Below are 15,784 nucleotides of genomic sequence, written 5' to 3' on the forward strand. Positions count from 1 at the left end.
AAACGATCTCTGAATGTCCGTTTGTGTCTCGCACCCACGGCTCTGAGTCACGATTTGTACCAACTACCGGACCTGTAAGTGCATTTGATTCCGGCGGACCGCTTTCTCGGATATTACGAGTGTTACGACATCGTCTAACACTAACTTGCACGCAACTTATATGTAATATATCTTTTAGATATTAAATTCGAAAGTCATTGAAATGAGAATAAGAAATTCGTTTCCGTGGAAACCTGTCAGTGTCTATCACGCTTATCGAATGATAGAAATATGAAATAATGTTATCTTAAATCGAAAGGCCAAATTAATCATATTATAGCTATTAATAAGCAAGTAATCGTATTTGAAAGCGTCACACAGAAATAATGCCGCCGCGTTTAGCAACACTTTCGCTGGAGAAAGCTATTCGTGCAATAAAATATCTTTGTCTTTGCGTTTAAGATGCGCGGAACGACAGACTAGTTATTAATCAATACTACGCACCAAGCGAGAACAATTTAGACGCGATTACCATACAATGCGATGTCGTATAAGGAGGCCTTCTTCGTGCGAAATACGATATGCAGGCAATGTAAATATTTACCATTCTTAACGAAGTACTGTTGTCTAAGATATTAGTTTGTAAATAGAAAAACAATACACGATGCATTCAAAGCCATTAGTAGGTAAACCTTGCAATCAACAAGCTGACATTTATAAAAGTGAGAACAAAATGGTTTTAATTACTCCGACTTTTAACAAGACTAACACCGAGGTCGCCGTTTGCTTTACTGTACAACAAAAAGTAGAATAAAAAAAAATATACTTATCTATATATTTAAAGCTATAGTATGATGCATACTCGTATAAATGTGCTACATTTTGCATAATTCTGACAACCGTAATTCTTAACAACGTGGCGCCTACGCCTGGCGCCGAGATGAAGCTGTTTAGTGGTATTTCACCACTCCCCCAATGACCATCGTTGGTTACACAACTGTTGGCCAATTGCGGCCAGAAGTAGTGCGTGTGGCCACTTTTAGAACAACCAGTATTTACCCGATCAGATATGATTAAATCACTTTATATTCATTATTTCTAACAATTTCCTAGTTAGTTGGTGTAATAGATTTTTTACCGTTCGGCTAATATCAAACCTATACTTAAATGATTGTAGCTCTAAATTGATTTGCGGTTCTTAGCACAAGAAACCCGTTATGAAAGTATTTACAGACTAAAAGCATTTGCATGTTCGTACTACTTTATTATGAATTACTTCTAATAATCGATTTATTTTATTTCCAGGTTGATTCAGGTGTAAAAATGGAGAGCTGGTTGGGTGACGTCAAGCGAGTAAGGATTCCGCGACCAAAATTCGGGAGCAAGTATCCTGTGGAGCCGCCCAAGGATTACCTCGAAGATTGTGGCGGAGAACTTGGCAAGCAGCGGCGCCATGACAAGGACCTGACTAAAGCTACCGAGGAGTTACGCCGCTCGCTGCAAGAGAAACTATGACCTAATACTAAGCCTTTAGGTATAATTTAGCCTTAAACCTAGCCAATGGCATAACAACCCCATGTTCACCGTTTAAGCAATTACACAAGGTTTTTGAAGGACATTTTCGTAACAATTGAGCGTGAATTGCAAAGCTTACGAAATATCTGCAGCCACGCGTTACGGCGTCTTAATGATCTGGGTAATTGTTATCTTAAACCGTAGTTATTGTATTACGTTGACGTCTAAATATTTACAAAAGCAAATTATATTCAGAACCAGTATTAACGGTAACCAGCATTAATAGTCCGTTAAACCTCAGAATTGGGACCTGTTTTCGAGCTCTTATTACAAAAACATAATACAATATTAAGAAGAAAACGAAATGACTTGTATTTGTAAGATTATTGCAAATTGAACGGTTACAAAAATATACATTTTGTTTGAAAAAAAAAACCAGTCGATACGGTAAACGCAAATTGCTTTCTATTTCCACGTATGGTCCGCTGTAGGGCATAAAATATTTTAAACGAGTGGGGTTTGATAAGGGTTAATGTCACGTGAAGGTATTGTTACGGAAAAAGAACATGTGACGTGTATCAATAGGGATGCTGTACACGTGCCTGTTCATACAGTCCTCGGCATGTTGTAAGGTGAAATTCGCAGACAGTTCTTTGCAAAGTAGAGCAAGATACTCAAGTGAAAATGAACACTATTCTCATAATACTTATATCCGAATTCGTTTGCAACACCTGAAGAGCGTTAACATGAATAGGAACATGGATATACGAATAATGTGCATGTTAGTATGAAGCTCTTACAGAAAGAGTCAAAGTGTTGCCAGTGAATGTCATCAAAAAGGCTTTTTGTGGGAAAGGATTGACAGTATTAATATACATAGATGTCCAATACTTAATGGCAAGAAAAGACTATTAAAAAGGTTAGTTATTGTGTTCATAATTCGCAGGTATCTACAAAAACATTAGATGTTACATTATATGTGTGTAATTTCCTTCAGGTTGCTTGTATTAGACGTATTTCATATGTTATGTAATTAGACTGACGTTAATTATCTTAGATTAAGTTAATTGAATCTCGATAAGTATACAATATTTTTAAAAATAAATACGTTTTGATGTATTGTTTATTATTGTTTAATACAATTATAAAAAATTAATTAACCTATTTAATACTTGTCTTAGGCGCATTTCAACGTTTACACCAATGGGCGTGTCTTGTCATCAAAAGTATACGGCTATAAAGCAACTGTTACTTTGTTATAGTAAAAACAGATGATACCAACCTAAAATTAAGCCTTTGGCACAATAGCAATAGCTAAAAATAAGCTAGTAATATTTCATATACGTTTAGATGGACTTGTGAGATCAAGATGGCTGTGTCAGGGGCTGGCACATGGCAGAGCGCCAAACTATTCTGTTACAAATGAGTTTCGGTAGGTATCCACTAACTAATGTATAAACATACATATAAACAATAGTTACTGCTTAGTCTAACAAAACTCTTCAGTGCCCCAGTACCGAACTTATACATAGCAATATCATCAAAGACGTACCTAACATAAAAGTAAGAAGAATAAAATGTTGTTTTTCTATTCCGTCATTCCGATGTCGAAAATACGTTTATCGACAACTCGCGTATATTTCCGAAGCAATGAGATTAATATCTGGATGAAACCATTCTATTATTAACGATCAAGTTATTAATTATGTTCTTATTATTTTTATATGTGTATTTCCTCTTGGTAACAAAGTTAGATAATATTTCTACCTAAAGTTAGCAAAGGTCATGGAAATAACAAAGATTCTGAGATGTTAGGTTGGTAAATGTCTGTAATGAAGATACTTATACGTCGAATATGTGTGAAGTTCTGTTCTGGTATTCAAATAATAATAAAAGTAGTCATAAAGTTGAAAACATCGTTATCTGACAGTAAAACTTTAAAAGGTCTTCAATTTCGATGACATTGTAAATTGTAGCAAATGTTCCTACACATTACTGCACTCCTCGTACAAGTACCCTGATGTATTTCTTGGTATTGGATGTGTTCTATTTTGAAACATAATTACAACGCGACGTTGAAGAATCGTTGTGAACTATGACTAATAACTTACGGAATCATCGTAGTGTTGCGAGTGCAGTGCCGTGGTGCTGCCCTCCCTCGAGTTGCACGGAGACGAGTGACGTCGTGAGCGCCGGCCCTCCTCCTCGTACTCCTGCACACACAACTACCTTTATTCCTCCGACGATGAAAATATCGTACAATACAACAATACCATAACAACAACTCTGTATTACGTTATTATTGGTACAACAAACAACAATACACCAGACAGCACCGTGTCAGAAAATATAACATGCATCACATTGTACACGCAGGAAAGAAACAGGCAAGCAAGGCTACGTAACTACGTGGAGCACACAATAAAGTCCCGTCTACACTATAAACAACAAACAATAAAAGGTTTATCAGTTATAAAAATGCTAAGATAAAAGTTACAGAGACAAGGGATGTGAAACAGTGAAGACTCGCGGTTAAACTGCAGGCCGAGGGATGACCAACTGTCTCGACGATGCAATTGATTTTTCACGCTATTTATATTTCGACTGGCGCCGACCCCACGCGGATGTGGTGGGTTGTTAGTGTTCGTCGCTATAGTAGCACTACTCTACTAAAGGTGCTATACGTCAGACATCGCATACACATATCACATAATATCTTACTAATACATTGTCTTACTAGGTTTGCAAATAATAAGAAATTAACTTTATGTTACTTTATTTAATCATGACATGACTACAAATAATAAGACCCTGAAAATGAGAGTAAGTAACATATCGTAAAATAACTGAAGCAAATCATTATTATTCAAACTGGTTTTGTTCTAAGTAACACAAAAACAAAAGCTCGCTAACGAATTATAAAGCGTGAGTTCTGAATTCTCACAAATTATATTGTATTTATTATAATGAATATGTTTATTTTTCGTATCATGTGTTGCATAACAACAATTATTTTATGATAATTCTCTTTTAAATACAATCTTCCGTGTAGTTTTCGGCCCCGACTATTATTATAATATGGATGAGACAAGAGAGATTTAATTATTTTTGAGTGCTTTAGTTACGTAATTCAGATTTGAGATTTTTAAAGTAATATTCTTTTTGCAGTTGTTGTTACAAAGTGTATTGACACTGGCGTGTTGAATATCGTGTTCAACTCCTTCTGTTATGGCCTAAACCGAGTCATTGAACGCAATAGTTTATACGTGTTACTATAATAACTAGACACGCAATCGATAAAGTCTAAGTTAAGCTTTTACAAGAAAATGAAAGCGACCCAAATATGTTTACTTTTTAGTTTTACTTTATTGAAAGGTTTAGCACGTTAAGTTTCAATTATTTTTCTACTGTATACTCTACAACAAAAACTATGCGACATAACATATATTTTTGTCTCAAATCAACATGATAAAATAATGCTGCTCCCAAATTAATATTAAAGATTGTGTTGACCTGACGTAGGAGGAAAACGGGCAAGCTTTTCATGGCCCAAGTGAAACAAAAGAAAGACGAAAGATAATACTACTTTGGCAAATTAATTTGCATTAGAAGTAATTGCGTATGTAATTTCATAAAACGCTGTCATTTTCTTGAATGATATAGTTATCTAAATTGGATTTGAGGAAAAACCGGCCTTGTTTTTGGAAATTTAAGGAATTATCATTAGTCCGTTTCCATATCAAGGCAGGCAGATGTCGCGGTCTCAGTAAGCCAGGCCTAAACTGTCACATTTCAAGTCGGTTCGTACTTAAAATGTGACAGTTAAGTCCGTTCCCGCTATCTTAATAGTTGACTGCAGGGACACGGATACCGGATTTTCCTCGTTCGTTCAATAAAATGACACCAGGGGCGCCTTTGTGTATCAACGATGGCAAGTAAAATCTAATAGATTCTAGAATGTGTTGCCATTTTTAGAAAATATCACACTCAAAGTACCTTAGTGATGTTGTTTTTGTTTTGTATAATAGTTACAAACATTGGTTGTTGGTTGCGAGTTCTTGCGACAACATCCAATGCAACAATGGCTCCCCCGAGAGAAGACTTCAACGACCCATTTATTATAATTTAAGTAGAGTATGAAACGTAATATTATTAAGCATTTACATACGAATATATGTTTGTTTGACGGAATGACTGTGTTCCTTCCACGTCATGGACAAAAACCTGAATTATAAGGTTCGTTTTACGTTATTTAACGTCATAAATGAGAGCACGCGTTGTTGTAGAAATGTATTAATTATGCAGGACAATTCTGCGTTGAAGTTACTCACACCTTTCAAACTAAAAGCCATATGGGGATTTATCGTATGCTTTAAATTATTAATATCATACGAAATCATGGAAATGTAGCTTTTCCCATTTCATTTATCATGCTCTTTTGAAATATGGTGTCTCTTAGAAAGGTTTTTGTGCAGAATTGGATGTAACACAAGAGGTAAAAGCAATGTCGATTTTTACACAAATTCTTACAGCTTCTCTTAAGTTTGCTCCATAATAAATATCAGGCGTTAGGAATTTATTGCTACACTTCAATATTTATTTAAGAATTTATTAAATCTAGTATAAATAGGCCGTTTTAGTATATTGGATCACGTATTTGGCGATAGCGTCATGACGCTCGCGGGTTAACCAGTAAGTAGTTTCGTGACCGACGTACGAATAACGTTGTGGTAAACTTTGATTGTGTCAGACATTTCAATCATTTTCCACATAAAAAAGATCAATTTCCAAATACATAAGAATAACAATAGCTTTAGTCTCGTGACAGCTACTCTGTTAGCTTTTGTTGAAACACATCCACAATGTTAATAACAATCCATTATAATTACGTTGCATGTACACAAAATATCCATATTCGAATCCACACATACTATTTGCTTACTCACGTAAGCGTCAGAACATTCTAATGTTACAAACACAGTAAACATCAAACATAACTGTTACATATGATTATAAATATTTGTGTTGTCTGTGGTTAAGTGAGGAGCGACGCGCCAGATTTGGAATGGCGGCAATTGAAAATAGAAGCTTGAACTATGCAAACGTCTATTATTTATCAGTGGCGACGAGGATAACGGAACGATATTCGGTGCAGAATAAAGTCTTAAATTATTGTGGTATAGTGCTTTGGGGGTGATTAAAAATGTCTGTTGGGAAAGTTCGAGATTTTGACATAAAAAATGGGAATTGGTCGGCGTACGTCGATCGTCTCGAAATGTATTTTGTTGCTAACAAAATAGCGGAAGATTTGAAGTTACCAACATTAATAGCTCTTATCGGCGAACCGGCTTATGAGTTACTGTCTACTTTGGCGAGCCCGAGAAAACCATCAACCCTGAAATATAAAGAAGCGGTGGAATTACTGCAAGCACATCTACAGCCGAAACCATCAATTCTCGCGGAGAGGTATAGGTTCCGACAAAGACGCCAATCAGCGGGAGAAACGATAGCTGATTACGTGGCAGATTTGAAAAAGATGTCACGTTATTGTGAATTCAAGATCAATTTAGAAGAAAATTTGAGGGATCAGTTTGTGTGCGGGTTACGTAGCGAATATATACGTCAGAGGTTATTCGCGGAAGATAACATAGATTATCAAAAAGCGCTAGTATTAGCCAATACTCTGGAGGCAGCTGAGCGGGACGCCGGGGCCGTAGAGGGAACGCAGGAACAAACTACCAGCCGGGAACTAAGCGAGAGAATACACAAGTTGGAACTCAATAAATGTTCAGCCTGCGGGGTCAACGGTCATGGGGCACATAACTGTAGGTACAAGGAGTTCGAATGTAGTTATTGTGGACAACCTGGCCATTTACGAAGAGTTTGTAGAAAAAAAGAATTTGATCGTCGCATAAAATCTACGATTTCAAACCGCGGGAATAATGGCGCGCGAGGAAGGTCACGTAGAGGACGCGTGATCGGGTCGAGCGCCTACGGAGCGGGTGTATGGCGGAGCGGCAACATGGCGCGCGGGGGGCGCAGCAACGCTCGCACCGCACGCAGCAACGACGTTACCGACGCGGCGTACTGGCTGAGCGAGCCAGCGATGGATGACAACTCCGGCTCGGAGCAAGACGTTGAGGGTACAAACGAGGAACCGATGTATCAAATGTCACTAACCAACTATAAACCGGTGTGTATAAAGCTTCTAATTAATAATAAAACCTTATCGATGGAGATTGATACAGGCTCTGCGTTATCCTGTATAAGCAAGTCTACGTATAAGGAGCATTTTAAAGAATTACCTTTGAAACCATGTAAAATGAAAGTAAAATTTTATGATGGCTCTGTCATTCAACCAATAGGGTATTTAGAGACTGATGTGCAATATATGAAAAATATGAAGAAACTAGATCTCTATGTGATCGATAAGGGTACTACTAATTTACTAGGTAGACAATGGTTATCGGAATTGAATATTGAGATACCAAAATTTACTAGATGTAACCACATTAAATTATGTAAAAATAAAATGTTTAACGATATCATTTCCAGACATGACAACCTATTCGATGGCACGTTGGGCAAATATACCGGTGAAGAAGTCAAGTTATGCGTGCGGGATGGGACCGAGCCAGTATTTTGTCGAGCGCGCCCCGTGCCTTATGCATTGCTGGCGCGGGTCAATGCTGAGTTAGACGCGATGCTGCGCGCCGGCGTCATCGAGCCCGTTGAACGGTCCGACTGGGCCACACCGCTAGTTATAGCGAGGAAGGGAGACGGTGGAATACGCTTATGCGCGGATTATAAGGTGACACTTAACAAGGCTTTACTGGTTGACAGGTACCCGGTCCCGAAGGTAGAGGACTTATTTAGTAATTTGAGTGGCAATCATTATTTTACTAAGCTAGATTTGTCACAGGCTTACAATCAATTAATTTTGGATGAAACTTCTCGGAACTACACAGTAATTAATACACACAGAGGACTTTTTAAATACAATCGCCTCGTTTATGGTCTCTCTTCCAGTCCGGGCATTTTTCAAAAGTTCATGATGAATCTCTTTAAAAACGTGCAGGACGTAGTCATATTCTATGATGATATTTTAATAAAGAATAAGTCATTAGAATCTCATTTAGAAAGAGTTGAACAGGTTTTTAGTATTTTAGAGAGGAATGGGTTGAAAATAAAAAAAGAAAAGTGTGAGTTTATGGTAGGCCAAGTAAAATATTTAGGATTCATAATTGATAAACATGGCGTACGGGTAGATGCAAATAAAATAAAACCGATCCTATCTATGCCCGACCCAACTAACGTCTCAGAGTTGAAGTCTTTTCTCGGTATGGTTAATTTCTATGGAAAATTCATTAAGAATTTGAGTACTCATATTACACCACTTTACGAATTACTTAAGAAAGGTAAACATTGGCAATGGACTAAAACACATAGATATGTGTTCAATAAAATTAAACAACTTCTATGTAGTACTGAAGTATTGACACACTTTGACATATCGCTGGAGAGCATAGTAACATGCGACGCGAGCGCACGCGGGCTGGGGGCCGTGCTGGCACAGCGCGCGTCTGACGGCAGCGAGCGGGTTGTGGCGTACGCATCGCGGGCGCTCACTGCCGCGGAGTTACACTACAGCCAGATACATAAAGAAGCCTTGGCTATAATTTTCGCGGTAGACAAGTTTCATCAGTATCTTTATGGCAGAAAGTTTACACTACGTACAGATCATAAACCGCTGGTCACAATTTTTGGGCCCCATGCAGGAATACCGAACACGGCGGCGAGTCGTTTACAGCGGTGGGCCATTAAACTATCAGCTTACGATTTTAATATAGAGTACATTCGATCAGATAAAAACACGGCAGATATTTTGTCTAGGTTAATTAGCACTCATAAAGAAGGGGTTATTAGTGAAGAATTAGACACACCTGAACAAACGTATTTACACTTTGCCGCGGAAGCATTGTTATTAGATTATCAAACGTTAAAAAAAGAAACCGTTTCGGATAGTGTATTGAGCAGAGTAGCCAGATATATAAACGATGGCTGGCCGGTCGAGGTCGAAATGAAAGAATTAAAACCATATTTTAACCGTAGAAAGGAATTATATATTGAGCTAGGGTGTGTAATGTGGGGACATAGGCTAGTAATTCCTAGTACGTGTAGGAATAAAGTGATCGCTGAGCTTCATGAGAGTCACATGGGCATAGTCAAAACTAAATCGTTAGCGCGAAGTTACGTATGGTGGCCGGGAATAGACGAGGCACTAGAGACAGCATGTTGCAGCTGCACCGTGTGCGCTGAAGTGGCGGACGCACCACCTGCGCATGCGCCCCGCGCCTGGCCGTGGCCAGATCGACCGTGGACCAGGATACACGTAGACTTCTTAGGACCGGTAGCCGGTCTTACTTATCTAGTGGTAGTCGATGCACATTCAAAGTGGATTGAAGCTATTAGAATGCTGAGCACCACATCGCAAGCGGTAATAAAAGAATTACGAGAGATGTGGGCGAGATTTGGGTTACCTAAACAATTGGTTAGTGATAATGGCCCTCCGTTTTTCAGTGGAGAATTTCAGCAATTCTTAAATAATAATGGTATAGAACATATATTTTCGGCACCTTATCACCCAGCTTCTAATGGGGCAGCGGAAAACGCTGTTAAAATTTGTAAAAAGAGCATTAAAAAGGCGATTAAATCGAAATCCGACGTACACTCCACATTGTGTCGTTTTCTGCTGGCGTACAGAAACACACCACACTATACAACCGGGGAAAGCCCCGCCAAGATGTTATTAGGGCGCAACTTGCGCATGCGGTTAGATTGTTTGAAACCAGACCAGAAGGCACTTATTAGAGCTCGCCAAGAGACAGTAGAAGCTACATCGAGTGGCGTCACAAGACAGTTTAATCCGGGGGACCTTGTATGGTTCAGAGAATACCGTAGCTCAAACAAGTGGTCTGCAGGGACTGTTATAGAGAAAACAGGTAGTACAGATTATAATGTTAAATCTATCCACGGCACTGAGGTGCATAGACACATTGACCAACTAAAACCAAGAGTGATAAATAGGACAGCTAGGCTAGTAGATGCAAACTTTAGGAACTTTCAACCAGTTCAGCCTGTTAAGAGCTCTCGCTCTTCTCTCGTGTTTCCTTCGGACAATAATCGAGCGCCGAACACAGAACCGGACCGGACAAACGGAACCAGCTTGACGAAAGCATTGGTCGAGGAAACATCCCGCACGCAAACAGACGGAAGTGATTTGGTTACAAGTGAACCCTTGTCAACGTCAAGTGTACCTTTAAATATGCCCAAGGTGCAGGAGACGGGTAGTCCTAGGGTTCCTATTACTCGGGATATACGAACTAGTAATCGTACACGCAAACCGGTTAAGAGATATGGGTTTGATGATGATTGAAGTAAGAAAATATATTATAAGATTGTTAAGATTATTATTGATATGTTGTTTAATATAATTTAGTAAGTAAGTTTATCTGTAATAATTAAGGGTGGAGGTGTTACATATGATTATAAATATTTGTGTTGTCTGTGGTTAAGTGAGGAGCGACGCGCCAGATTTGGAATGGCGGCAATTGAAAATAGAAGCTTGAACTATGCAAACGTCTATTATTTATCAACCTAACAAAAACAATTGAAAGACGATGATACTGAAGCTTTTGTGGGGTTTGGGTATTATTGAGATGGTGATAGCTGTATGGTGTTGGTTTAGAGCTATGGTTATGGTACCTTGGCCATGGCGCGCACGTCCATAGGTACGTAGTCGCGGAAGGCGACGCGGCGCCGCCGGCGCGACGACATGCCGAGCGCCCGGCGCGCCGCGCACTGATATCACAAACCGCCTGTAACCGCCCTAAGCCGCCCTTGGGACGCGCACGCCCTACCTAGCTCCACTGCTCCACCGCTTTACCGCTCCACGCTCTACGGTTTGTTTAAGGGGCTCCCTCTTAACTTTGGATTTTATGGCGCACCCGTGGCTATACTCACCGGAAGTATTTTAAATCTACGAATGTTTATTAAGTTTAGCTGTGGACAACGGTAGTCCCGAAGGATGGACTCCTAAAATACTAATGACTTTGTCAAATGAAGAGGGGTTTTTATCATTTATACATGGTATTTTGTGTCTATCCCAAACATTAAAGTCGCGAAGTCAAATGCTGCCCAAACGTACACAAAGTCATCCTAAACAACTATTGTTAAAACATTAAATAAACATTGAGTGGAGAAGAAGCGGAGGGTTCATTTATCTTCGTCTATTTCAAACGGAAAGGTAAATCTAATGATACCTGTGCCTGAAGGCTGACAAACAAGACGTGCTTACACAACAAGCTCGGGATCGCTCGGTTGAGCAGTGTCTATACCAATGTACATTATACTTATTTATATCACCTAATTAATTACTCTGAGGGAGGAAAAAGCTCTCCGCCGTCAAAGCCGCCGCTTTCTTAGATCCCTCGCTGTTATTGAGCATCATTCATTCATTGCTTTATTTCTAAAAGGAGTTCTATATTTATTAATAAATGATCGCTTTTATCTTCCCGAATCCCGATAATATTAATTAAATTTCCCAGGGCTACCGTCATGAATAGCGGGGCCTAAAATTTGATATCGCATGTTTCAATTAATATTTTTTTGGCAGAAGGCACATTATTTTAGATGTATTTAAAAGATATTAGCTTGAACAAAGGAAAGTTGATTTGACGCAAGTCCTAGAGAAAGTTCAACTTATCTTTATGACGTATCAAAATGGCGGTTGCCGCGACTTGTGACGTCACGCTTTATAGATGGTTTCGAGTTTAGCCTTTAGCGCTCATTAATTAACAAGGGAGGGCTTGGTGAAAAGTGGTCGTTTTATTAAATCGATATTTCGCCGCAACAGTTGGCAAAGGTAAGTAATACGGGTTTACACGCAAGTAACACTATAACTTCTTGGCAGTTATCGAAATATTATACCTATACCTTCCCTGCTTCCTGTTTCATTAAATCTTTTTTTAGCATTTGAAAGTTTACTGCATGTACCTTACTCTGATTAAATAATTAGATTTGTTGAATGATAGATTGTGTTGATATTTTTGCGTTCATTTCAAATGAATTTGGGTGTACTTTGAAATTTACCTATGATGCATAACAACTGATCATGCATATTTTACTATGACATTTAAGCAAAAGCAGTTAATATTTTTTTTTAATCCAGTATCCATTCATCGTTGAATATACTACTAAACGATATATCACATAAACGCCACACTTCAATTCAGTAGCACTGCTCATGTAGGCCGATTAAGGAGCATAGGTACATTAGTTTGAGTACACCTTATCTTTATCGTACTTCAAGATATAATAACCAACAAAACTTCTTACTTACAAGTTAGAAACACTTGGTCTCTTAAGGAGCTCGCTTGATAAACGTACTATCTTCTAATATATAAAATTCCCGTGTCACGATGTTAGTTACCGTACTCCTCCGAAACGGCTTGAGCGATTTTTATGAAATTTTGTATACATATTGAGTAGGTCTGAGAATAGAACAACATCTATTTTTTATAGCCCTAAGTGATAAGGGTTGCTCACACTAAAAAAATACATTTTATTTTATGGACGAAATTGATTGATATTTTTTTATAATGTGGCATTAAACAATACATACAACTGGAAATAATTTATTAGGCAAAAAAACGTTTGCTGGGTCAGCTAGTGTTCATATAAATTACGTTCTTTACGGACCAAAGGTACGGTCCAACAAAAATAATTTTCAGTCACCTTTTTCTTTTCTTTTGTTTTTTTTTTAAATGTAAATTGTCTCATCATTTACGTGTTGACGATTTCCTTTCATAAATGAGTGTAAAGAAAGAACGACTTCAAGTTAATGAGATGTTTATATTTAGGGCTTGGATATGGTAAAATTCCGTAAAATAATTTGAAATAAATCACCGTCAAATACATATAAATGAGAATTGGTTTGAAAAGAAGAAAAATACAAAAGTATTCAAAACTTTTTCCTTTGTGATCCGCAAAAATTATGCCGTGACGAATTTGGGAGGATTTAATTTTAACAATATAGTTACTTTATCTGAATTTCCGTAGCTTATAACAATAGCGAAATGTAGGAAATTATCTACGTTTTGTTATTATTTACGGACTTATTGATATTATTGATAATACTAGTCCCTCAAACTAGTAATTCTACTCAGTTCATGGTCATCGTAATTTACCCGGGATTAAAGTCTAAGTAGTCTAGCTGCAAGGTAATTCAGATTGAATTCAATTTTTTTTATTAGAAATATTATTTATAGAAAAGTAAAATTTTAATATATTTTTATTGTAATTTAATTGCAAATAATAATATATTAACAAACAAATTTCAACTAAACATTAAAAAGCAATTTACACAATACATATTCACACAACCATGCTACACTAAATTGCAATCATTTTTTCCGGTTATATAATTATTTTTTTTAATAATTAAATGTAATTCAAAATTTAAAAGTTATCTATTAATAAATTAATGTTGGTATACAAAATGTCAAAACGATACCGACAGAGGGCTCGTCCGGGATTTGAACCCGGGACCTCTCGCACCCGAAGCGAGAATCATACCCCTAGACCAACGAGCCGACGTAAGGATCGGCGAAAATCATAGTCTAAACAAACGCTATGTAGTACGCACTGCTGTGATGACGTCATCATAGAAATTGCAACATACTATGAAATGGGCTTGTTATGATTTTAAACTTAAACTGAATAATGTAATTATTAAATAAAGACTCGATAATCATTTTAAAATAATTTTCAGTAATGCTAATGCATATAATATATGTATGAAGTTAACCGTGGTGTATTGTAAAAATAATAATATTTTTTTCACAGTAATATTAGATTCATTATAGAGTTGCCGATTTTTCGATTTTCTTATATCACAAAAAAACTTGAAGCGTCACACATCGGTAGACATAAACACTTTTCAACAGAAGAATACTACTTGAAACTAGTCTATACTAATAGAGTCGAAAGAAAACATTGTAATTGGCCGCTATTACCGAAAACATCAATAGTATGTTTGAGATGCCAATTTTCCCCGTAGCACTTTTTATGATTTTATTAGGTATATAAGGTTAAGGTTATCCAATTTTGCCAGATTTACCCATCGAATTTAATATGCAGGAAATAACGGCCATAATTGTGGTTTGTTTTAGTTCTACTCGCTAGCCGTTATGGACTCATGCAAGAAACAGTGAGGTAAATGGTTATACAGTGGTAGTGCCGAGGTGCCACTCCAGCCTGCTACTCAGTCAGTAGCCAATTTAAAGGAATGTCAAAACGCTTTTGTTTTTGCGAATAAAGAAACTAATGGAAAAGATAACAAGAAAGCGACGAAGCGTCATTTGCTTCCGTAGTTCACTTTTCAGTGTTGTATTCATTATAAAGACTATTATTATCAAATGAAGCTTGAAAATAGAGTTCGAGCAAGAGCTACAATAGCGTTAGGTAAAATTAAGGAAAAATTCTATATAGTAAGAAAGTGTGGATGGTCTGTGATAAGGAACGCGAGTGACACCCTGGGTTTAGCTATAGACAAGGCGGAGAGAGTGAATGTGGTCGACAAGTTGAGTGTAGAAGGTAACTCTGGCAAAATCACCTCGTGCGGGGGCTCCACCTCGTCGTCCGGGGGCGGCGCGTCGCCGGGCCGCCACGCGCGCGCGCTCCTGCCCCACACAACACCGTCACATCACACGCCTTGTACACAAGCTACACGATGCCAACTAATTCACACAAATAAGGCTATACCAAAACACGAATGCACACAAACTCAACATTCAACCGATTCTAACTTTGGGAATTTGTGGCGGGAATGGCGGGCCTACGAGTGCCTGTTTAACAGCAATATCATATATGTCGGGCGATTTCGCTCACGTCACGTGGGTACTTATCTAAATTTTGTTTATATTTCATAAAAATCTTTTTATGCATATCGGATTGCCGTTCCGTTCACAATACAGTTAACGTAACCTATCTGTTGTTAGTTACGCATGTAGCAGTGTAGCCAATTAATAATTCGAGAATTCTTTATTTTGAAATATAACACAAGTTCTGAATTTCTAAATAATTACTGCAAATTGATTAGATTATAAGAAAGTTGTTTTTGCTATGTAGTTTCGGCGACTTGAAAATTTTTAGATAGCCAATGATAACCTTAATTTTCTTGGGAAAGATGAGAGCGGCACTAAACCACCGGTAAAATATTTATGATGTC

General features: G+C 37.8%; 2 protein-coding genes and 1 non-coding gene across 4 annotated transcripts in view; 1 reads left to right on the plus strand and 2 right to left on the minus strand.

Annotated features, from left to right (window-relative positions):
* LOC113493145 (whirlin) overlaps window positions 1-15,784 on the minus strand; it is a 71,261-nt gene that overhangs the window by 15,905 nt on the left and 39,572 nt on the right. Inside the window, exons 14-15 of the mRNA XM_026870968.1 lie at window positions 15,170-15,236; window positions 3,606-3,707 (exon numbers count right to left, since the gene is read on the minus strand). Of these exons, the coding sequence (XP_026726769.1) occupies window positions 3,606-3,707; window positions 15,170-15,236 (169 nt within the window). The remainder of the gene's footprint in view (window positions 1-3,605; window positions 3,708-15,169; window positions 15,237-15,784) is intronic.
* On the plus strand, window positions 6,538-11,003 carry LOC113493274 (uncharacterized protein K02A2.6-like). 2 transcript variants are annotated; one of them, XM_026871170.1, is made up of 2 exons: window positions 6,538-7,687; window positions 8,050-8,142. In XM_026871170.1, the coding sequence occupies exons 1-2, from the start codon at window positions 6,698-6,700 to the stop codon at window positions 8,053-8,055; spliced, it is 996 nt and encodes a 331-aa protein (XP_026726971.1). In that variant the 5' UTR covers window positions 6,538-6,697; the 3' UTR covers window positions 8,056-8,142. The 2 variants fall into 2 exon arrangements, with proteins under 2 accessions (XP_026726971.1, XP_026726970.1); XM_026871169.1 differs by having other exon boundaries at window positions 7,595-7,687; window positions 8,050-11,003.
* Window positions 14,076-14,147, minus strand: Trnap-cgg. The gene has a single exon. It is a non-coding gene; the product is annotated as a tRNA-Pro (tRNA).

Source organism: Trichoplusia ni, chromosome 4, assembly GCF_003590095.1.
Source record: "Trichoplusia ni isolate ovarian cell line Hi5 chromosome 4, tn1, whole genome shotgun sequence".
Classification (NCBI taxonomy): Eukaryota; Metazoa; Arthropoda; class Insecta; order Lepidoptera; family Noctuidae; genus Trichoplusia; species Trichoplusia ni.

What these genes read in the sequence shown, in the direction of transcription:
- LOC113493274 (XM_026871169.1), top strand. Translation starts at nt 8,198, where the DNA reads ATGCTGCGCGCCGGCGTCATCGAGCCCGTTGAACGGTCCGACTGGGCC.